Source organism: Emydura macquarii, unplaced genomic scaffold (genome assembly GCF_026122565.2).
Source record: "Emydura macquarii macquarii isolate MOO-44397 ecotype Brisbane River unplaced genomic scaffold, CSIRO-AGI_Emac_v2 contig_729, whole genome shotgun sequence".
Taxonomy (NCBI): domain Eukaryota; kingdom Metazoa; phylum Chordata; order Testudines; family Chelidae; genus Emydura; species Emydura macquarii.
The window spans coordinates 1,151,140-1,175,541 of NW_027130866.1; the positions used below are offsets into that span (position 1 = coordinate 1,151,140).

Consider the following 24,402-nt stretch of genomic DNA (forward strand, 5'->3'; position numbering starts at 1 on the left):
CGTGATCCGCGCCGCACAAAAGGCGGGGGGCGGAGCTATGTGCGTTCCGGCTCCGCCCCCAGCCTGCGCGCGCGTCACCACCACAGGCCTTGGGCGGCGTCCCTGCGACACCGGACGGGCCGGGTCGCTGCCGTGAGCTGCCACCCCCATCGCATCCACCGGGGGCGCGCCTCGGAGGGCGGGGCGCGGCCCCGCAGCCGGGACAAGCCACTGCCCCCGCATGGGTGAGTGAGTGCGTCAGGGAGTGGGCGGGGCTTGTTTCCATGGGGATTCGAAGGGGCAGATGAAGGAAGGTCGATGCGGGGCCGGCCGGCGGTTCGCTAGGCCGCGGCCCTCCCGTAGCGGCCCCTTCGCGCTTTCCCCCAGGGTGCCCCGCCCCCCCAGGCACGTGGTGTAACCGCCCGCACCGCCTGCAACGGGCGTTGTCAAGACAACAGCGGACGCTCGCGGGCTGCTGCGGAGCGCGGGGCTGGCGGCCTGGCCCTTGTCTGCGGGTGCGTCCCCGCCCCGCTGCCAGCCGTGCCCGCGCCACGAAGGCAGGACACGGGGAGCGGGGGAAGGGAACAGGTGCTGGGCAGGGGGGCACGGGCAGTCCTATTTACAAACCAGGAGGTGGGTGGGTGGCAGCCCACCCACCGCTCAAGGCCCCTCCCCCAGCCTAAGGGGAGGAGCCACTAGACCTAGAATGTAACTAATTGCTTGGGACAACAAATGTAAAAACAGGACGGGGCGTGAGGGTCAGAGGTGTAAATGAAGGGAACCGGAAGGGGACACCGAGCAGAGAGCCCCGGACAGCGCCCACCGCTCCCGGAAGGTGTCGACGGAGCTGGTGGACGCTGCCCAGGAGAACTCTGCCCGGAGACGTGAACAAAGAAGGGAACGGAAATAGGCTCCCCAGCCAACCTCCCCTCTCTGGTATTATAGATGGTGACATTGGCCAGGGCCAAGAGGAGGTTGACGAGAAGGTCCCGCGACATTGTGGGGCCACGGACGGGGTGTGCATAAACAAACAGGTGCGGGGAGAAGTGCAGCCAGAACCTCAGCAGGAGGTTCTGGAGGAGCCGGAAGAGGGGCTACAGCCTGGCGCACTCCAGGTATGCATGCACCAGGGTCTCCCTCGTGCCACAGAAGAGGCAGGTGTCGGGGCGGGGGGTGAACCGCGCCAAGTACACGCCCGTGCTCACGGGTCCGTGCAGGAGCTGCCAATTGATGTCCCCGGTGGGCCGTGGGGTCAAGGTGGAATACAGGCTGGCCCACCGGGGGTCCCTGCCCTCCACGGGTGGCAGCAGCTCCCGCCATTTGGTGTCAGGGCGGGAGGCGAGGGTGGGGAAGTGAAGGGTGTGGAAGGGTGAGGGGCATGGGCAGTACGAGGCAGGGATTCAGACATGGTGCCCGGGCCCTATGTTAACAAACGTGTGAGAAGCACGTGTGAGTGGGTGGTAGGAGTGGGGCATCCCCAGGCGCAGGCAGCCTTCAGCACGGAGCCCCTACATGGAGCAGTGCCACCCCCTCCCGACTAATGTTGGCATGGGAAAAAATAAAATAAACCCCCTGAAAGGAGAAAACAGGCAGGGTTAACGCTGCCAAGACCCTGAGCCACGTCAGCAGCTGTCTGTCCTACGCCGGCCTCCCAGCAAGCAGGCTGCTGTGCCCGGCCAGCACCTTCAGCGTCTGTCTAGTGCAGGGCTGCAGGGAAGCGGCAGGCTATCACTTGGTATTGCTGTAGCTTACCAGGCTTTCCTAGATCCTGCTACCCTCACTCACCCTGAGCAGTACTGCCCGCAGGGAGCACGGCCACGGTCATTATCTAGACACTGTAAGCAGTGGGACTTCTTACAGCGAAGGGACGTCTCAACGCAGCACTGTGTGGGAGTGAGGTGGCCTCACGGCCACGGCCGTGTTCTGGCCTGCACAGGGCAGAATCTCACCCCATCTGAAGAAGGCTTGAATGATTACAAGGAGTGGCTGGGCTCAGGCTGGCTTGCTGTGTTACTGTGACACCGTAGAGGGCGATATTGCTTGGCAGTTGAGCTTGTTTGTCACAGAAATGAAGTGTAACAGGAGCATTGTATGTAAGACATGGGAGGTAGTTGTCCTGCTGTACTCAGGACAGGTGAGGCCTGTGCCCAGTTCTGGGCACAACCCTTTAAGAAATATGTGGAGAAACTGGAAAGAGGGTAGGGGAGAGCAACAAAAGTGATAGAAAGGCTAGAACACGTGACCTATGAGGAAAGGTAAAAAAGAACAGGGCATGTTTAGCTTAGAGAAAAGCACACTGAGGCAGTACCTGGTAGCTGTCTTCAAATATGTTAAGGGTAGTTATAAAGAGGACGGTTATCGATTGTTCTCCATATCTTCTGAAGGTAGAAGTAGTAATGGGATTAACCTGTAGCAAGGGAGACTGAAGTTAAATATTAGGAAAAACTTTCCAACTATAAGGCTAGCTAAGTTCTGGCAGAGACTTCCAAAGGAAATTGTGGAATCCCCGTCATTGGAGGTTTCTAAGAACAGGCTGGAGAAACAACTGTCAGACATGGTCTAGGTTTAGTTTAGGAGGCTGGCCTTGATGACTTTTTGAAGTCTCTTCTAGCCCTACATTTCTATGATTCTATGTAGGAGGGAAAACCCAAAGAGAATTGTTGGAAGCTCAGTAAAGTCAGAAACTTAATAAGGATGTTGTGGCTCATTGTATCCAGTGAAGTTCAAATTCAGCACTGTTGCTAGAAGAGGCTCCATGGCCTTTGCTCAGACATACAGTAAAGCCAGTGGAGCTCTACCTCTATTTCCCCATATATCTATTTTAGAGATTTATACTGCCATCCATCACTAAGATCTGAGTGCCTGTCACATAATATCAGTAGAACAGTGAAGACCCTCATGGAGTCTGGCCTGTCTCCCTTTATGGGGTCAAAACTCTGATGGGGTAAGATTTTGTTCTATTTTCCTTTTTGGGCAGTGCGGGGTGGGAGTTGATTGGGTTTTGGGACTAAAAAGGGTGTTAAAACTGTGAATGACATGTATAGTGAAAAGATTTTCAAAGGAGGATGTCTTTGGAACATTTCCTAAAGAAGTCAATGTAATGGCAAAAGATTCCTAAATCCCAGCTGTGACGGTGGTTGATAGATCAAAATTTGGTCTCTGAGAATCTGGGGCCTAAATCCATTAATTGCTTCACAAATGAGAAACAAGGCCTTAAACTGGCAGTGGATGCTGACTGGGAGTCAGAGAGAGCACAGACCTGCTGTGCTCACAGCAGCCTGAGTAGTCCAGAAGGCAGGCAGACACATTCTGTACTACTTGGAGCCTGCACATTATCTTCACATTCAACTTCAAATACAGTGAGCTACAGCAATCTAGGTAAGAGGTGACAAATATATGGACCATTGTTTGGATGGATTTTTCTACTTTTCTCCTGTCGGTAGGCTGGTCAATAGTTTTCCTGGCATCAGGGCAGGGACTGGTGCCTTCTAGGCATGCCTGCATTCTCATAGTTCCGGTTTCTTCTCTCCAGTGTTAAAAAGAAGTAGCAGTTTCATCACTGATTTTAATGATCTGGAAGTACTCAGCACTATACTTTAGTTCTAAAGTGGTTTATAAATAGACAGAGAAGGGTGCCTCGCCCGTCAAACAAAGTGATGAGATTTGAGGAAATGCTTAGATCCTGTAGAGTAGTCTATGACAAGGGTACTATTTGGTTGTGCAGAAAACAGCTTTCTGAGGCACTACCCAGCCTGTAGGACAAACTCCAAGGATCTAAGCACTTCCTCAAATCTCATCACTTTCTATTCGACATGCAAGGCACACTTCTCCAACCTGCCATCACTAAGACCAGCAGCGTGTAGCACCTCAGAGAAACAACAAACATTTGTCAAATAAATACATCAAAATCCACATGCAATAACCCCCCAGGCAGAGGGGGAGAGAGAACCACATGTGACAGATACAACACTTAATACACCACTGGAAGGTGGTGAGAGTCCATGGCAATTGGTGAGCTACATGAAGTTGAACAAAATACACTTGTGATGCTGGTAGACCAGATGCCAGCTCTTGCCAAGGCTGCAGGTTTCAGCTGAGCACTGACAAATTCATAGCTGGAAAGCAGACTCTCACCTGTATGTTAGCATTGTTCAAGATAGGGATATTAGACTTTTAAGGATGTATTTAGTAGTCTCTCTAAAATGTTCGTAAGTTGCTGCACATATTTATCTTACTTGTAAGGTAATATGTAAGTGTTGCTTTATAATTGTAAAAATGCCTGCTCTGAACTTGGTTCCCCTACCCCTCAAGAAGGTCTATCAAACACAAAATGGGCCATTATAGAACATCATGATACAAAGACTTAATTACTGGCCTTCTCTCACCCAGGAAGGTCCTACATGCAAGAAAGCTTGTCCCATCAACTTGAATTCTGGAAGAAATAAAGATAACGAAATGAAAAATTTCCATCTCTTTTGCTGTTTGGACTCTCACAGGGCTGGAGGTAGGAAACAAAAGTAGAGATCTCCAAGGTCAACCTGGGTTAGCCCTAAAAGACATTCATGCTGACATGTTACTACAACTTTGTCACCTTTTGGAACCATTGACTCTCACTCAATTTTGAATATACGTTGCCTGCTTGAACCAATAACTCATTTCTTTTTTTCCTAGTTAATAAATTCTTCCTTTACTATAGGACTGGCCATAAGTGGTTTTTTTGGTGTGAGCTCTGAGGTATAAATTACCTGGGGTAAGTGACTAGTCTCTTAGAACTAGAAGCAATGTGAATCTTTTGAGATCTTTGATGTACAGCAACCAGCTATCACTGAGTCTAGCTTGCCTGGGTGCCAAGACAGACTGGAGTGCCCAAGTCTGTCTTTGATTCCATAGACAGACTGTTATAGTGCCTCAGGAGTTCACATTTGCTACTGAGTTGGTGAAATCTAATTATAGAACATACAACCAGTTCTCTGTCCCGAGGTTGGCATGCAGTCATGAACCACTCCAAACAGCTTGACAACACAGATTCCCTGATTCAAGCTTTTCTGCATATGTTGCACCAAATCGACATGACTACTACTGACATTGCACAGAGTAGTGCTGAGCAACCAATCCACTACCCTTGTCTACTGCTTCACTAGTTATTACTTATTACACATTGAAGCCTTAGGCTCATACGGTGATGTAAACAATCAGGACCCCATTGTGTTAGCCACTGTGTAAACAGGGATCAAAAAGGCAAGCCCTGTTGCAAGAGCTCACAATTTAGAGATGTGACACAACAAGATAAAATAAACAAAGTGTTAGGGGAAGGTGGGGAGGTAACACCACCACACAGACTGTTTTGAGCACAATGGCACATGCTACTTGTGACCACGGCCTCTGTACTTCCCAGGACAACCTTGCAAAATTGTCATGAGAACTAGGGGAAGAAAACGCTGCTGCTGCTGCTATTTATGCACTGGTTAAAAGAATAAAAAAAAAAAAAAAAAAAGCACTAATTCAGGGGAGCCGGCAAGTTGTATTTTGTAAGTCTGTTTTAGGAACCTTTCATGACCCGCTTCCCAGAACATTCTCCATCTCTCACAGTCCGTGGAGAAATGAGAGCCAATGAGCTGTGACTGCACATGGACCATACCAGTCATTTCTTACATTCATTTTTCAGTGTACATTTTCCTGTGACCAGAGAGGGTTGCAAGCTACTGTGCAGAGACTTTTCATCCCATCACCCTCATGGCTTCATCACAGCTTTCACTCTGCTTATCAGGCCACTCTGATTAGACAAGAATGCTGACATTAACATCCCTGCATGAGGATTCAGTGCTCTAGCTCCAAAACCAGCTACTTACTTTAATAATAAATCTGTCTCTATTAGCCATTGGGATGTAGATTATAAAGTTCACCTGGTCTCTGGTTCCGATTGCACCTGCAGTATTTTTTCTATTCTTCCCACAATTCCAGTGGGAGCAGACTTCAGTCTGTGTAGCTCTTGTTCAACCATCTTCTCCTCTAGATCAGAAGCAGTTCAGTCTCCTATAGGTGCTCCCTTGGCTCTGTCTCTTATATGGACCTCAGATTCCATACTAGAATTTGTCTCTCTAACACCAACCCAGAAACAGCCCCCTTTTTGGTTTTCCTGAGTCCTTGCTAGAGGATCAGGGACAGCTCTTCATACAAATCGACATGACTACTACTGACATTGCACAGAGTAGTGCTGAGCAACCGATCCACTACCCTTGTCTACTGCTTCACTAGTTATTATTATTATTTCCTTGCTCTGGATATTTGACACAAAGGATTTAGAGGCAGCTGCCTCAGTCAGGAAGTTACTGTGAAGGCTTCTTTGTACTGCCTGCACTTACATTGAACAATTAAGGTGCTAAAGGAGCACTCAAGGAAGACAAGGCTATTGCAGAGACATGCTAAATGAATTCTTTGCATTGGGTGTCACTACAAAGGATATGAGAGCGAATCACATACCTGAGCCATTCTTTTTAGATGAGAAATCTGAGGAACTGTCCCAGACTGAGGCAGTTTTGGAACAGTTGATAAATTAAACAGTAAAAAGTCACCAGGATCAGCTGGTGTTCACCCAAGAGTTCTGAAGGAACTCAAATATGAAACTGCAGAACAGCTAACTATTACATAATCTATAACTTAAACCAGCCTCTGTACCGGAGGACTAGTGGCCAGTTAATGTAATGCCTTTTTTTTTTTTTTTTTTTTTTTTTTTTTTTTTTAAAAAGAGGCTCCGGAGGTGACTCAGGCAATTACAGATCAGTAAGCCTAACTTCATACCAGGTAAATTGGCTAAAATGATAACGCACAGAATTATCAGACAGGTGAAAATGATTTGTTGGGGAGGAGTCAAAGTTTTTGTAAAGGGAAATCATGCCTCACCAATCTCTTAGGATTTTTTCAGAGGGTCAACAAACGCAGACAAGGGTGATTCAGTCAATATAATGTTGGACTGCCTGAAAGCCTTTGACAAGGTTCCTCACCAAAGGCTAGTAAGCAGTCATGAGATAAGAGGGAAGGTCTTCTCCTGGATCAGTAACTGGTTAAAAGATAGGAAACAAAGGGTGGGAATAAACTGTCATTTTTCACAATAGAGAGAAGTGGGGATCCTCAAGGATCTGTACTGGGACCAGTATTGTTCAACATACTCATAAGTGATCGGGGAAAAGTGGTAATCAGCGAGGTGGCAAAGTTTTCAGATGATACTAAATTATTTAGGATAGTTAAATCCAAAGCTAACTGCAACTAGTTACAAAGGGATTTCATCAAATTGGGTGAGTGGGTAACAAAATGGCAGATGACATTTAATGTTGATAAATGCAAAGAAATGCACATGGGAAAACAATCCTACCTATACAGCCAAAACAATGAGGTCTAATTAGCTGTTACCACGCAAGAAAGAGGTCTTGGAATCATTGTGGATAGTTCTGTGAAAACATCTGCTCAATGTGCCATGGCAGTCACAAAAGTGGCCAGCAGGCTAGTAACTATTAGGAAAGGAATAGCTAATAAAAACAGAAAATATAATGCCACTGTCTAAGTTCATAGTTCACCCACACCTTGAATACTGCATACAGATCTGATCACCCCGTCTCCAAAGGATATATTGGAATTGGAAAAAATACAGAGCAGGGCAACAAAAATGATTAGTGGGATAGAACAGCTTCCATATGAGCAGAGATTAAGAAGACTGGGACTGTTCATCTTAGAAAAGAGAGAACTAAGGGGGGAATATGATAGAGGTCTATAAAATCATGAATGGTACAGAGAAAGTGAATAAGGAAGTCTTATTTACCCCTGCATGTAAAGTAAGAACCAGGAGTCATCCAATGAAATTAATAGGCAGCAAACATACATAAGGAAGTACTTCTTCACACATTCAACCTGTGGAACTCATTGCCAAGAGATGTTGTGAAAGACAAAGTATAACTGGGTTCAAACAAGAATTAGATAAGTTAATGCATGATAGATTCATCAATGGATATTAGCCAAGAAGGTCAGGGGTGCAGTCCCATGCTCTGGGGGTCCCTAAAGCTGTGAATGCCAGAAGCTGGGACCGGATGACGGGCTGGATCACTTGATAAACTGCCCTATTTTCATTCCCTCTGAAGCATCAGGCACTGGTCGTTGTTGGAAGACAGATTGCTGGGCTAGATGCATCATTAATCTGTCCCAGATTGGCCAGTCTTATACAGACTTGCAATGAGTGAAGTTGTGTGTAAGTCCCTCTCCTCCTTACCTTCAGTTCTGTGTTTATAAATCATGCTGCTGGGTGAGTGCTTGGGATACAGCCTTTTGTTCCTCCTAATCTGTTCTCAAACTTGCTTAATGTAAAATGAGCTGGGTGCCCTCGCTCTACTCGCTGCTAGCCAGTCCCATACGAGACAGCCCAGTAGGTAGGGTTGTCTGCTCCCTCTGGAATGGCCCAGGCACAGCCAGGATGGTGGCTGAGAAGGCTAAGGGGCTTTGGTCAGAGCTGTATTGGGCCATGAAGGATGGCAACTTGGCCCAGCAGGGGCATCGCAACCCTTCCTCAGGCCCAGGCTCCAAGGAAGGCCACAGGGCTTTGTTCGAAGACAAAGCAAGAAGCTAGCGAGTTGTGAGTCTGTAGCCCCTGGCCCCCAGGCAGGGCAGAGCCAGGTAAGCAGTCTGTAGTCCCGAGGCTCAGTAGCCTCTGTGGCTGCAGGCCCAGAGGAGACAAGCACTCCCAGAGTGGTTAGGGAAGGCGGGAGGGGGACGCAGGCCCACCCAACTCCACTGCATCCCAGCCCAGGGCCCTGTCAGTGGCAAGGGGCTCTACCATTGGGTCAGCGGGGCTCTAGCCACAACACGCTGACACTGGTGCAACCACAGACTCAGCCAAACGAGTCAGCTGCCCCTGGGCTACTTCCTCCCACCCTGAACCCAGGCACCTGGAGCCAGGGGTCTTCCTCCAAGTCACTGGGGTAGATAGCTAGGGGAGGGGCCCACTAGTCCCTCATCATCAGCAGGTCCGGGAACTCCTCAGGGCTATAGGCAGATAGCAGCTCCTCCAGGTCACACGGTCCTGGTGGGTCCTCTGGCAGGGCCCCGGCAACAGGCAGCTCCTCTAGGTCAGAGCTGGCCTCAGGGGGTCCCTCCCAGTCAGTAGTCTCAGGTAGCTCTTCCCAATCACTATGGCCTGGCAGGCCCTGGAAGCGCCAGTCACTGCAGAGTTTGCTCTGCCCAGCCAGAGGGCCTAGGTCAGGCTCCAACCAGCACCTCAGGAAAGCAGCAGCAGCAAACACCTTCCCCCCATTTGAGCTGCTGGGCCGGCCTTTTGTACTTCCCCTGCCTGTGCTGGCCCCGCCCCTCTGCTCCCGGGCCTAGATGGGCTGCAGTGCCCAGATCCGTCCAGCAGGGGCATCACAACCCTTCCTCCCGCCCAGGCTCCGAGGAAGGCCACAGCGCCTTGCTAGAGGAAGCTTATATAGTGCTTGCCACCACCGCGCCTGCCCCCAGCCCATGTTCTCCCTCTTGCCTTCTCAAAGAACGTGTTTCCTTATTTAATGTATGTTACTGAGTGACAGTTCTAGAGCATCTTCCATCTGAGACTGCAAACATCAGTGAACAGCCATGGCTGTGGTCTCACAACTCTCCTGTGCAGTGGGTGGATACTATCATCTCTCTTGTGCTGACGGGGAAGTGAGGCACTGAAAGGTTAAATGACGTGCCCATGGTATGGAACAGAACCAGCTCTTCTGACACCACAGACTGGGCATCCTTTTCCTGAATAGTCGCCCTGTATTTACAGTTTGTAAATACAGTTGAATATGCCTCTAGACTTTGTATTAAGGCCAGCTGTGGCACTAGGATTTAAAGCTTTCCTGTGATAACAGATTAAACATGGCAGGGATCTCTGATCACTACAAGATCCCTCCCTCTGGAGAGCAAAGTATTTATGCCCTGCTGATTCCTGCAGTGTTACTAGGACACCTCAGTGCCAGGGTACGCTTTGCCACGTACTCTAGTCAGGGAGCCGTGCGTAATTAGTGTGTACCATCTTACCCAGTTGTAGCTCATTGCCAAGATAACAAGAACAAAGAGAGGGCCAGCTGCCAGCCCTACCAAAACAAATACCTGGGTTTGTTGGAATTCTTGAGATAATGAGTTAAGCTAGCACTGCCAGGAAATGGGATCGCTACAAAGATTATGTCGGCTGCCAGCCTATGTCAGTTCAAGCACACAACTGTCTTGAGAAATTGTTGCTTAAATTTAGTTTTGCTTTTGACAATAATGTTTTCTTGGCCTTTTCCCTGTGTCAGGTTCCTGAAGCTGCTGCTCCTACTGCTCCCTCAGTGCCCCTGCCTGCTACATGGAATCCTCACCAAGGGGCCTGCCTGGCTGCCGTCCACTCAGAACTTGCTGTAGACATAGTGATGCAAAGTGCTGAATACCCTGAGTGGATGATACAGAGCACCTTGCATGCTTGGGCACGCTCATTTGTTTCTCGACCTGGCAACCAAGATAGTCCATCAATATCACATAAGCAGCTGTATATTAGCCTCTGTGTGCAGCAGGGCCTAGATGGCAAATGTCTGCTGCTGCTGCTGCCTTTAACAAAGATGAAGGCTGTCACAGGGCTTCTTCCAGGGCACTAGCTGGTGCTTAAATTTAATAGACAAGATTTCTGGAGCCTAATTTGGCCTGTATAAAATTTTCCTCAACACTTCAGCCTCCCCACAATTCAGATAAGCCGATGGGCTTTTCTCCCTCTTGTCACAGAGGCAATTCTTTGCACGTACACATGCTGGGTTGTAAGCATGCATGTGCTGTGAGTGTGTACGCAAGACTTGTCTGGTGTAAACAGTATCCCTACCACACAGAGCTTATAGCTCGAAGCTCTGAATGAGTCCAGTACAGAGCTGGGTGCATTAATTGTGGTCGGTGCACTTTACAGGGTGGGTGAGTTGGCAGAGTTTTTGCTTAAGGAGGTACCTTGGTAAACAGCAGCTGGGAGGCTGTTCTAGGCAGAGGGTTTGGCAGGAAGCTCTTTATAGGCACAGACAAAGGAGTAGGTAGGAGTGAAGGGAGGGGACAGACCAGAAATAGACACAGTGGCACAGGATGGTACTTTCCGCTCACAGCCTGATTGTCCTTGGCCTTTCCATGGATGTACAGGGGTGGGAAGCTGCATTGCCTGGGGAAGCAGGTTGCCTATGCTTCCCCCCTGTTCACCAGGGAGCCGCATTCTGGCTCTGTGTTCCCCAATGGGAGTGCTGTATCTGGGGCCCAGGTAATTAAACCAGTTGCAGGTATGTTCAAAGGCAGCTTTACTTGGTCTGAGCAGCACTGACCCAGCACACAGCTTGGACCATTACAGGGTCCTGCCCTCAGACAATGTCTCCCATTCATAACCTGCAGGCTGCTCTCAGCATGAGCCGCACCATCTTATCACTGCACCTATTGTTGGTTGAACAAATGTTTATTGTGACTGTTTCCTGAGAAATCCCATTCACGGCAGCGGTTCATCAGACAGGACAGGCCATAGTGGCAGAGCTCGTATCACATACATCTTGCAGAAAGGTAGCTCCTTCCGGAAGGCAGCATCCTGGGACAGCTAGCGAAGGTTCTGGCCATTATCTAACTGTGTGTGGGGACCAAAGGGGATGGTGACTGATCACACAAATTTTAACACGGGATCAGAATAAGACTCTTGGCATACAAGCTAGCTGTTTTCTAGCGGATTGAGGACAGAACTGGCAGCAAGGAAATGTGGGACCTATTCCTGCTATCACCGTTAAGTCATAGAATGACCTTGGTCAAGTCATTTAGCCTCAATTACCTCATCTGAATAAAATAACATCAGTGGGGATAATTAGGGTTATCCAACTTTCATAAAGTGTATCTATAGAGGAAACACTATATATATCATTGCAGTTATTAACGGACGCAGGTGCTGTGGAGGCAGCACTTGGAGAGTGAATCTGAGCCAAACACGTTGGAAGAGTCCCAGCCTTTTCCAAGCACCACTCCCCATACATCATCAGACAGAAGATGCCTCATGATAACAAAAGGCCTTCTAGGATATGGCATTGTGGACTGAACATCAATAGTGGCTTTGTTTCTTTTTTATGGGCAAACAGAAAGGAGTCTCCACACTGGTAAATCTGCCAGCTCTCTTGGAAATCACTGGAACACCTTTTGCATCCAAAGAAGAGACGAGGATGTAGAGCTAACAATGGCCGAGCACAGAGGAAGTGCTGGAATAGGCTCACACTGGTCAGCGCTGTGACAGTATGGGATGAGGCAGACATGGGAATATGCACCCACAAGGTCCTCGTAATTCCCCATGTCTGAAGGAAAAGTCTGTGCAGCTGTAATGGACAAAAACTCAGATGCAGGGATTTTGATTTCATTGTTAATGAGCTGTATCATCACTAGGTATACAAAGTCATAACTATGACTCCTGAGCATCTATCACTGAATATGAGATGTCCCAGCTAGAGCCAAATGATTACAGAAGCAACATGCAGGATGTGAACCTAAGTCTTCTGTTGACAGGGCTCTGATGAAATGCCTTGAAGTGCAATACACTTAGAATGGAGGGTTAGAGCTGCATGTGCCTCTCACTTGCTTAGTCTTTAGCTGAAGGAAGATGTTCTTTCTCTGCCTGCTTGTTTACAGATCATCTCAGAAGCCGAGAGCAGTTTAAGTTAGAACAGGATAGATGCTGCTCCTTTCTCCCCTTAAGAAACTGCTTCTCACATAGTTATATATAAAAGAACCTCTCACCATAGACCTGCCCCTGTAAACGATGGACAAAATTCTCTCTGTAGAGAATCTTGGCTCCCAAATTCTTGCTTTCCTATAGAACTCCCTCTTATGTCAATAGGATACTGTTAGAGAGACAATAGTGAAGGTGTGCTGATAACAGGCCTACCAGACATCAAGACAAATATGAAGAAACAAGCCTACCAGATGCCATGAGAAAAGTTTTCCTCAGGGGATATTTGTACACTACAGTATACATCCTCCTGCATCCATTCTTGAAAACTCATAGCAGCAACAGCAGAACTTCAGAAGCTGCACTTAAAAGATTTCTCTTCTTCATCCAGTTGTTAACTTTAAGCCAACGTGTATTTTACTCTGAAATAACACTAAAGATGGAAAGAGCTATGGTATAGTTTACTCAGACTTTTCAAAATACATGCAAGACATTACACTTACAGATTAACAATAATACTTAGCTGCTATCAGATGTAGAAATTACTGTCAGGATTTACAAACTATCATTAGCAAAAGGTTTGTTATTCTAAATTAAAATGTTTTAATCAGCGCTAAGAAAGCGACAGAGTTCATAACTAGCCTGGACTTGTTCTCCGAAACAGTGGGATCTACATCTTGGGAGGACAATTAATTTGATCAGTAGGCATCATTTTCTCAGTGTTAATCTTGTAGGACCAGAGAAGGTTCTTCAGCTGTTCCACAATTTCTGGGTTCAGCTGGGGAGTTCTTGAGAGAATCCAGGCAAACTCAACATGGAAGAGCCGGATAAAAGTAGTGCAGGAATACACCAAGGAGTAGTTCACATAGTCAGTGGAAAGTACCCAATAAGGGCTGGTGGGCATGACTAGAAAAACAGGAGGGGCATCATTAGAAAATACGATTAACCAACATTTGACTGTCCTAAGTGTATGGTAGGCAGTTAGAGCAGGGACTGGATGTCAGGACTCCTGGTTTCCTTCCCCAGTTTTGCTGCTAACTTGCTGTGTGACCTATGAAAGTGCAGGACGTTATGATGTAGAACTTCCCTGTTACACCAGGTAGATTCAAGAATGCCAATAGAGTTTTGAACTAAAGACCTCATTAGTAGTTATGCTGGATGTGTAACACAGCATAGTATCAGCAGTTAATCCACAGTTAAAAAGAAAAACCAACACACAACCTGGCAGGTGCTTGTTGTGACGAAGTGGAGCTTGGTGCACATGGGAGAGGTGTGCATCAGTGCCTGAGAACAGACACCAGGGCCAGGGTACTGTTCAAGGTGGTAAGCCTAGACATCAGCCTCACACCTGGTGCCTGACCTTGCATTGGGTCAGACCCGCAGCAAGTATAAAATCCAGGTAGCGTAACTCCCTTTTCTTTTTCTTTTTCCTGGTGTTCAGCTAGGGACACTTATTGCTGTAGTTCCAGCTGCTGTCTCTCCTTGCTCCCAGTGGATATGGAAACATTCCCAGACCAGGTGGCAGTACAGAGCCTTGAGTGACTGCCAAGGAATATTGCATGTCAGCATGCTAGAGGGAGTGCAGCTACATGCTCAGTAGCTGTTCTGTAGCTGCTGTGGAAACGTTCATTATGGGCGGGCACGCCTGCTTGCACACACATACCCCTTAGATGGGGCGGGAAGCACCTGACCAGTGAGTTGTGTCAGGGTACAAAACTGGCAGCCATGAGCACCAGTAAGATCCAGACCTGCCCTGCAGGGAGAAGACAGAGCTTCCAGGGGTAACCCAAACTGATCTCTGGGGTGGATCTCAAAATGACAGTTCCCTGCAACTTACAGAGGTCAGTGGGTTTGAGCCTGGGACAACACCGTCACCGAGCAATCGCAGACTGGATGCCAAATGCCCTCATGAGGTGTGTGACAGACACTGTCTGAGCCTAACAGCTACAGTCGTGGTCAGGTTTTCGTATGTCGCGTATGTGCCCAACAACAGCTGGCTATCGTGCACAGCTGAATGTCTGATCCAGTTGTGAGTACTGTATAATGCCAGGGTGAGTCCAGGGGAAAGGAGATTTCCAAGTGTCAAGAGTCCCAATCCCCGTATGTATTTGGTAAGTTATTACTAAGTATATATGTTTTGGGAGTTAGGCCCCATGTTATATATTCCTCATTTAAAAAGAAAATAACTGGTCTTTAGTTAGTAATGTTAGTCTAGCTCGGATGCCTTGTAACTGCTGTGCTGGAATGGCTTATCTTTGAAGGGTTATTCATAAAAAGGAATTTGACATTGTTAACAGGGTGTGTGTGCGTAAAGACTGGTCCTGGATTCCTTAGAAGAGAAAGAAAGTGAATCCTATTATAATCCCCACTTTTAGTATTTAGAGGGTTCCTACAGCAAGTTCAGCTATAGTTTCCTGCAAGGATAGGGATTCATGGCCTGTGCAACTATTTTAAGTCAGATCGAGGAATTCTGTAGCACAGAACTGGTCAGTAAACTGATTTACCTCCCCTCTAGGAGACTACAGAAGCACCATTTATTCACTGAGGATCTGGCCCACAGGCCCAATTCTGCTCTCTGTGAGACTGGTGTAAATGTAGATAGTTGACTCAAATGGAGTTAGAGTTAATCCAAGTTGACATCAGTCTGACAGAGTGGAACTTGGTCCAGCGGGACGTACCCATGTGAGTATGAGTTTCCGGGCTCATCCCTTGACCCAGTGCCTTGTACCAAGCAGAATGGCAGCATTTCTCACTTCCACAGTTTGTGCATGACATGGTGCAAGGCAGCGCAGAAGTAGGCCTTCCCTGGAATACTTTTTGTGAATAAGAATCGTCTCCCTCCCCCCTCCCCGCACACAGACGATATCAGAACAGCCATCAACCCTCTAACAAGCCAGCGGAAAGTGTGAGGAAGGAGAATAAAGGTGGACAAAGGAAATACTTTCCAAAACATTGCTGTGAATAAGGAGAAATGGGCATGTAACAGCAACGGTAAGGTCCCTGATTGCATGATAGCAAGTGAAAAAAAGAAAAAAGCCACATAATTAAATTAAAATAAATACTCATTGACCAGCTCGCCAGTGGCCATAGAAACGTTTATCTGGACCCTTGTCTCATCTGGGGGCCTTATCACTGGGCCTGGCTCGCGTCTCACTTAAAAACCAGTTTTGGACCTGTGTGACTCCACTGATTTATATCAGTGTGCAGCAGAATCAGCCCCCAGTTTTGTGCAGAATTCATGGTGCTACTGAAGTCAATAGCAAGAACCTAGGAGCAGGATTTGGCCCAGTGCAGGGAATATCTTTAAACATCTTCCAGGATGAGCCTTTAAATAACACACTTACACCAGCAAAAGTTGATCCCCAGCTTGGCTGGCTTGTCCTTGTCTGCCTGGACAGCCTCCCCCTGGATTTGATGAATTGTGCCGTCAGCGCTAAGGGGAGAACAAGATGTTTGGAAATTAAGTACACACGTTTGTAATCACATTGAAACAGTTCTTTCCAGTTACTCTCTCTCCTGAGGTGGTAATCTACATAGAGTGCCATAGTAATCTACAGAAATCCACAGTAAAACCCCACCTAATGTGCCTTCCAGTTAACAGCAGGTTCCCCAGACGCCTTTCAGACAGCATGTGTCCACTTCCAGTAACAGCTCGCTCTAGATGCTATGCCACGCGGAGCATTCTAGATGGTGCTACAGGAACATAGGGCTGGCCACGATGGACCAGAGCAGAGGTGGGAGGCCTGGATTGGGTTCACGTCGCACTCCCCGTCAGCACCGGCCTGGGCCGGGGAAGCTAATGATCCAGCCGGCAGACCAAATTCAGTGGTGGATGCTGGTCACATGCCAGCTGAGGCACGCTGCTCATACGCTAAGAGAGCAAGGGTCCACTTAGCCCAGAACAACCAACTGCCTCTCGGATGATTTGCAGCTTTGTACGTTGCTGCACTGAACCAGCTTGTGCCAGCAGGATGTGAATGTGTGGTTTGCAAATATAACCCAAGGCACGGTGTGCCTCCAACACAACCCCTTCCCCCCCCTCCCGGCTCAGTGCGCCTCCAACACATTCGCCCTCACACACACACCCAGCATAGTGTGTCTCCAACACATTAATCTATAAAGAAAAGAAAGAAAAACAATCCCCAAACTTTCATTTGGGAGCGGAAGAAGAAAAACAAACAAAGGTGATGGCTGTTAGTCATGTCGCTTAATATAAGGCTGGAAAGCTGTCAGATACTACAGTGATGAGGATAAAGGCTGTGTGAACTCCTCGGGGCAGGGACTGCCTTTTTCTCTATGATTCGATGGTGCCTAGCACAGCAGGGCTCTGGTCTACTAGAATCAAGTCATAATAATAATAACAACAAGAGGAAGGAGATGTCAGAAATTGTCATTGTTCTTTCCACGTTGCTTCAGCTTTCCCTGTCCTGGTTTCCTTACAAAGTTAACTCATCATAAAATAGCCCCCAGGTGCCTGATTCTCCACCACCAGTGGACCAATTCTCTACTTTCTTACACGTTGGGTAGAACTTACACCTGTGTAAAAGGGGTTTAAAAAGCTACGTGACTGGAGCGTTCAGATCTAATAACACTTACACTCACATTACATGGGTGAAAGAGCAACGCGAGGGCACTGGCACTGACTCTCCTCTCAGTCACACCGATCTGAATATGGAGTAACACCAAGGAATGGACAGGCAGGGCATAAGATCAGTTGTAATTGAAAGGGGAGTCTACACTACAGCATTAAGTTACGCTGACATACAACCACCTCAGTAATTAAATCGGTTTTGCACATCCGCACTAGCCCTGTCTGTTGGTGGTACATGTTCTCACCAGGAGCGCGTGCACCAATTTAACTGTCTGTGTGGGGCATTGTGGGGCACTATCAGCCTTGGGTGGTGGCAGGGCTCCAGCTGTCACGGGCTGACAGCTGGACCAGTCTGATGGAAGCACAGACACTGCCTCGCCCTAACTACGCCTCCCGCGGAGGTGGAGTTACTAGGTCAGTGTTGTGGATGAGTTACGCTGGTGGAAGCAAGGCTGTTGTGTAGACAGTTACAGAGTTAGGTCGATGGAAGCTGCCACACCCACACAGTGCCAGGCAGTGGGGATCAGGCCTCTGCTATGTAAGGGTAGGAAATCATAGACTCATAGAAAATGAGGGTTGGGAGGGACCTCAGGAGGTATCTAGTCCAACCCCTGCTCAAAGCAGGACTAACCTCAGCTAAATCATCCCAGCCAGGGCTTTGTCAAGCCGCATCTTAAAAACTTCTATGGACAGAGATTCCATCACCTCCCCAGGTAACCCATTCCAGTGCTTCACCACCCTCCTAGTGAAAAACGTTTTCCTAATATCCAACCTAGACCTCCCCTACTGCATATTGAGACCTTGAGAAATCCTGACATCCCTCCTCAGACACCCACAGAACATGCTCAACTTCCAGAAATGGTATAACATGTCCATGCCCATCCAATTGCCCATCTCCTACTGAGATTAAAGTGTGTTATTCCCCAAGCCAATTACATGTGTCAGTTTGATGAAGTGAGATTTGTTTAATGAAAGACTGAACAATTGCCCCAACACCTCCACTCACAACAGCAAAAACCCAATAACAAGAATGGCCCCTTTTGGGGGTGGGGAGGGGGCGGTCATGGGGTCTGGAGAAGTGAGCATGCAATTAGGAGACCAGAAAGCCTAAACTCTAATCCCAGTTCTGCCATTGACTCCCTATGGCCTTGGGCAAGTCATTTTACCTCTGTCTTTGCCTCAGTTTCCCCCATCTGTAAAAAGGAGAGAATTAGAATATTTGCCCACCTGCTCCCTTGGGCCATAGCGAGGATGGGTTTGTTCGTGTCAGTGCAGGGCTTTGAACATACAACATGCTAGAAGCATGACACGGACTATGACCTGTAATTGTTGCTGCCTTGCCCACCAGATAGCAGGTGGATTGGAAGGGGCTGAAGTGTGCATGAGCACTGAGAATGTGCGGGTCTGTGCAAACAGCGAAACACCTCCCGGGCTCCTTCGCATGGCAGCCCCTGCAGTCTGCCTTGCATTTAGGGCTCTCTGCACAGGAGGGCTGGAGGTCTTTACCTAGCCCAGTTAGAGTTAGTTATTCTGGAGCTCCCAGCTTCCTACACAGGGTGAAGTCATTACCCAGACCGTCAGTCACATCTCAACCTCTCCCCGTCTTTTGGGGTTCAGTATGGAGCCAGTGAATTACCCTGTTGTTTGTCTCTGGCAAAGGAGGAGTGGAGACAGTGCTAAGCAGTTACAGAGGAAAACAAGCACCGCTCATCTGCCAAGCACAAAGAATGGACTGCAATTCTGTTATCCTGCAGTAGAACAAAGCCAGCACATCATGCCAGGGTGTGCAAAGAACAGTGTTTCAGTCATTCACTCACAGCAGCATCCTATGAAAGCTGAGACTATGTGACAGCAGCACTAGAGAAAAAATACCCAGACCAATCTCTGCAAAATTGAGAAGAGCTCTGCGGGCTTGCCAATCACAAATCGAACCCAGCAAACAATCAGTGCACTTACAATGCTCACTGACTGAAGTGGGGAGCAATTTCTGGCACACATTGCAGAGCAACTACTACCAGCTAAGGGAATACTGCAAAACAGACTTGCAGATCCTTGCTTCATTACAAATGGCGAATACACTTTGATGGAGTTTGCAGCCCCTGAATTGATTTTTTGGTGATGGTCACCCCTGAGCAAGGGCCAGCGCAAGGCTCAGGTACCTGTTAAGCACTAAGTGGTGTAAGGCTGCCTCTGCCCAGGGATGAATGTCACCCTGTGACCAGCTCACCCTGCCTGTAGGACCCCCACATTACATGGAATGGATCTGGTTTTCCAAACCCAGCCAGGTCCCATCAGGTTTAAGTCAACAAGACTGAAGGTCTGTCAGGGAGCAATCGTCAGCACGTTATAGTTCACGTGTCACTGTGTGCACTAGGCTATTGTCTTGCTAGTTGGTCAGGCCTGCCATGTGCCAAGACACGCTGGTGCTCAAAGGAAACACAGCGCAGAATCCAGAGACCCAGGCTAAGGCACGAGGAGAGGGATAAAGTGCAGCTGGGCTAGCATGAACTCGGACAATAGATCTCTAACGTCCCCTGCCAACTGGGTCACTGAAACCACGGAGCGAGTTTCCCACTGCCTTGCATGATGCCCTCTGGACATGAGAGGCGGTGGCGGCTATGGAGAAAGACAGCACCAGCCAGTTAGTACAAGTTGAGAGATTCTCTCTGCTCTGCTCTGCTCTGCGGCAAGAAAATTCAAGCCTGACTGGGATCCTGCGACAGCAAAGACACAGGCCAGAAAAAGGGGCTTACAGGAGCTCTTGGTTCAGCACTTTGATCTTCCCGGTTTCCTTCAGTGAGTAATTGGCCTGATTGCAGTTTCCTTTCTCAAATCTCGCGGGCAGCTTTTCGATCTCGTACCATTTTCCAACATACTGAAAAAAGAAAACCCAGAACAAGGCTTGTTAGTATCCCAAGGATTCACTGGCTGTGATCCAAGTGCTGCAGGACAGCGTAGTTCACTCATTGACATTGTCCTTATTCTGCTCAGTTCAGAAAACACTTTTCAACCTTTCTGTGATAAAAGCCAGCGTGTTCCACAGACGAGACTGACCTGGCGCCCTCTGAATTAAAGGCACGTGTCCCTCCAGAACGCCAGGCTACACAGCTAGACGAGGCTGGAGCAGTGTGGCCTAGTGGACGGGCACTGGACTGGGGTTCAGGACACTTGGGTTCCGTTTCCAACTCTACCGCTGGCCTGCTGTGGGACCCTGGGCAAGTCAGGGCATCTTTGTGCCTCTGTTTCCCCAGCTATCCAATGGGGAGAATGGCACTTACCTCCTTTGTAAAGCACGTTGAGTTTACTGACAACAAGTGCTGTTACAGAGCGAGGTAAATCGCTATTAGACTCCCCTGCATAAGACATGGAGCAGGAGTTACAGCCCCACAAAATCTGCTCCACTGAGCAGCAGCCTGTCCGGCTTGCTCTTCTTTACACACCAGCTTTGCCTCAGTTGCTTCAAAACAGCCTGATTTGAGAAGATTTTGTCACACCTTGGTAACATCGAAGTTCTCCTGGACTGGTATGTCCGGGCATTGCCCCCAGTGAAAGGTTTGCCCCTCAGTGATGCGGAGGAGACTGAACAGAAGCGAAAGCAGTGCCAAAGTCCCTGGCATGGTCGTGTGTGGATACAAATGGGAACCGGACCTGAAAAGAAATAAAATATAGAACACCTGGGTCCTCCGAGGGGCAAATCTGTGCATGAGGTAACATGACTAGAAACAGAGCTTCAGCGATCGGGGGAGTTTGGAAACACAGTAAGAAGAAAAGGAGTGGAAGGATGGAAACCACCATCGCTACACAGAAAAGGCTGTCCTAAAACAGCCAATAGCCCAATGTCTACCTGTGGTATGGCCTAGACTATACCCAATGCTTCCTGGTGAAGCAAACTGCCACGCCTCTGTTTGCATATGGTGAGGAGTGCAACAGCACCTGGAAACAAGGCATTACACAAACCTGAGATCATGGAGTCACTGCGGACAGTTCTCTGCAACATACACTCAATGGTCAGCAGCAGTCACAAAAGCTAACCGAATGTTGAGAATCATTAGGAAAGGGATAGATCATAAGACAGAAAATATCATATTGCCTCTGTATAAAGCCACGGTATGTCCACATTTTGAATACTGCCTACCCGTCTGGTTGCCCCATCTCAAAAAAGCTATATTGGAACTGGAAAAGGTACAGAAAAGGGCAACTAAAATTACTAGGGTTATGGAACAGCTTCCATATGAGGAGAGATTACTAAGACTGGGACTTTTCAACTTGGAAAAGAGATGACAGAGGGGACATGATAGTGGTCTATAAAATCATGACTCGTGGAGAAAGTAAATCAGGAAGTGTTATTTATTTCTCACAACACAAGAACTAGGGGTCACCAAATGAAATTAATAGACAGCAGGTTTAAAACGAACAAAAGGAAGTATTTCTTCACACAAGGCACAGTCACCCTGTGGAACTCCTTGCCAGATGATGCTGTGAAGGCCAAGACTATAATGGGGTTCAAAAAAGAGCTAGATAAGTGCTCGGAGGACAGGTCCATCAATGGCTATTAGCAGGATAGGCAGGGATTGCTGTTTGCCAGAGGCTGGGAATGGGTGACGGGATGGGTCACTGCATGATTACCTGTTCTGTTCATTCCCTCTGAAACACCTGGCATTGGCCCCTGTCAGAAGGCAGGACACTGGGCTAGAGGGACCATTGGTCTGACCCAGTATGGCCGTTCTTATGTTCTGAGATGCAGTGAGATTCAGGACAGCTGAGGACACACAGCACCTCAGAGGCCTGGGCTTTATAGCTAGTGCACTGATCCAAGAGGAAACTGCATCAACATTTTGTGTAAAATACTGACCCCAATGCAGCCTGACCACAGAGAGTGTCAGCGAATGACTTCAAGAGGCTGTAAGGAATGGCCTTGTGCTGAGAATAGGTCTGTAAAGAGCGAGGGGGCTTTGCTCGCTGGGGCAGGGACAGACGCAAGCAGACGGGAGCCGGTGAAAGAGACAGAGCAGTGGGTGGGCTCCATGGTGAAAGCAGCCCTTCTGTAGTGCTGGCAGTGTGCTGAAGGGGCAGGGGTGGAGAAGTTGGTCGAAAAGTCACACAGGTTCTGGCTGAGACACCCAGGAAGTTCAGAGGAAGAAGAAAGGTCTCCCCAGTCCCCATGAGGTATTTGGTTCAATACTCTCTGCAGAGACGTGCTGACTGGGCTCACGGAAAGGGATCTCGCTGGACAGCACTAGTCCTCGAACACGCCACATTTCCTGGCGGTTCACATCCCATCGGCTCAAGCTCTTCCCCTGCGGGACAGGCACCCAAGGAGCTCTGCTGTCTCTCTTTCATCCCTTTAACAGATGAGCATCCTCTACCAGGCATTAGAGGGTGTGCATCTCACTGGCACCATTACAGAGGGAAATCTTTAACTCTAGATCCGTAACCACTGCTGACAGGCTGGCAGCCCCTTAACCTCTCCTGGCTGGCCCATCCCTGTTCCAAAAGGTACATTAAAAAGGGAATCTAACCAAAGCGTTTTTGAAGCACAGAAAGGAGCACGAAGACAGATCCCCACCTTCATGGGGCTTTTCAGCCTCCCTTCACTTAGAAGCAGCCCAAGCCCAGCACTGGCGTTTCCCCACGTTGGTGAGGAAAGCCTGATCTCGCCCCTCCAACAAGGAAGACGAGAAGCACAGGGAACAAGAAAGCAGCTCCTGTTTGATATTTCAATACACCTTCAATAGTTAACTGGCGACGTACCTTTGCTGACAGGGAGAAGCAAAGCGCTCGCCGTGTTGATAGAGGCTCTGGCTTATGAGGAACAACTATTTAGGGAGCTGCCTTCCCTTATTTTATAATCATGCTGGGGTCATCGTTATTTAACGCTCGCGCAAGCCACGCCTGATCCCTGACACGCAGATCAGATGGCTTAAATCTGCACCCACTGCAAAACCAGAGAGACTTTGTCTTTTCACTGCTCCCTGAGGCAAACAATGGGGCCATGTGTCTCTGTGCAGAGCACTTGCTCCTGCCTGCACAGGAAGGGCCTGTCAGTGCCATTGAAACAGCCAGTTAAAAGGGTCTGTTGAAATGTCCGTCTCGGTGGTGGAGCTGCCCCTGTCCAGCTGGGGACTTGCGATCTGGGGCCTGCTCGGGAGCTCAGTTACTCCAGGGAAGCCAGCGGAGTTGCTCTGGGTTAGTGCTGGAGTAACTGGCTGCTGATGTGCTGAGACCTCTGCCTGTCCAATCATTGTCTCATGCTGTCCTTGTGCTCCTCTTGTCTGTCTCTCTCCATCTATTGTCTCATGTCTTATACTTCGTCTGTCAGCTCTTTGGGGCAGGGACTGTCTTGTCCTGTTTGTACAGCGCCTAGCACCATGGGCTCCTGATCCAGGATCATTATAAATGAAACCAGGTCATGGACAGCTGCTCCAGACTGCACTACGCGCTGCTGAGGGGAGAGCGTGTCGGAGAGTCAAAGGGAACCAGGACCCTATCGTCGCCTCCGTTGCCTCGTACAAAGCGGCAGGGAAAGGGATGAACATGGCACCGTTCTCCCAAAAGGCCCCCACTGTGCTCCCCTCTATCTGTCTGCGGCATTTAGATCGCGGCTCTCACCACTGAAGCCAGGTTCCCAGGGGGTGAATTTCTCCCGTCTGCAGAGAGACAACAGGTGGCTTAAGCAAGACCTACGCCCCACAAGCCCTGGACATCCCTTAAGTCCTGCTTCAGCCCAAGAAATAAGTGGTGTCTAGGCCTCCTGCTGGGCGTCGGCATGGGGGTGACTTGCCCCTCTGTGCACAAACAGCACGGTCCCCGTGCGCGGCCGAGGAGCACGTGGAACAGGGGCATGGCTATTGACTGAGTGGGGGCATCAGCCAGAGCAGTGTGCGGTCGCCCAGCAGCAGGCCACATGCCAGGGCGGCAGGGAAAGTAGCTACAGGCTGTTTAACGCTCACCACAGGCCTGGAAAGCGTGTGCCCACGTCCCATTACCCAGCCCCGCCCAGGCCCTGCTCTCTGTGCACGTGTCTGTAGGGCTAGTGGTCTGCATCCCGCGTTCTACAGGGCACAGCGCAGGAGCGGATACGTCTCCGCATGGCGTTCTCCATCGGGGACAGCGTGCTCCTGTGTCCGCC

The 24,402-nt window shown here is 48.8% G+C and overlaps 1 protein-coding gene across 1 annotated transcript; it reads right to left on the minus strand.

Annotated features, from left to right (window-relative positions):
• Positions 1-13,124: 13,124 nt before the first annotated feature.
• On the minus strand, positions 13,125-23,106 carry APOD (apolipoprotein D). Its single transcript, XM_067542833.1, has 5 exons — positions 23,025-23,106; positions 20,768-20,921; positions 20,027-20,148; positions 16,027-16,115; positions 13,125-13,588 (listed from the first exon to the last, which is right to left on the minus strand). Exons 2-5 carry the CDS (start codon positions 20,888-20,890, stop codon positions 13,353-13,355), a joined length of 570 nt encoding a protein of 189 aa, XP_067398934.1. The 5' UTR covers positions 20,891-20,921; positions 23,025-23,106; the 3' UTR covers positions 13,125-13,352.
• Between the last annotated feature and the right edge of the window lie 1,296 nt (positions 23,107-24,402).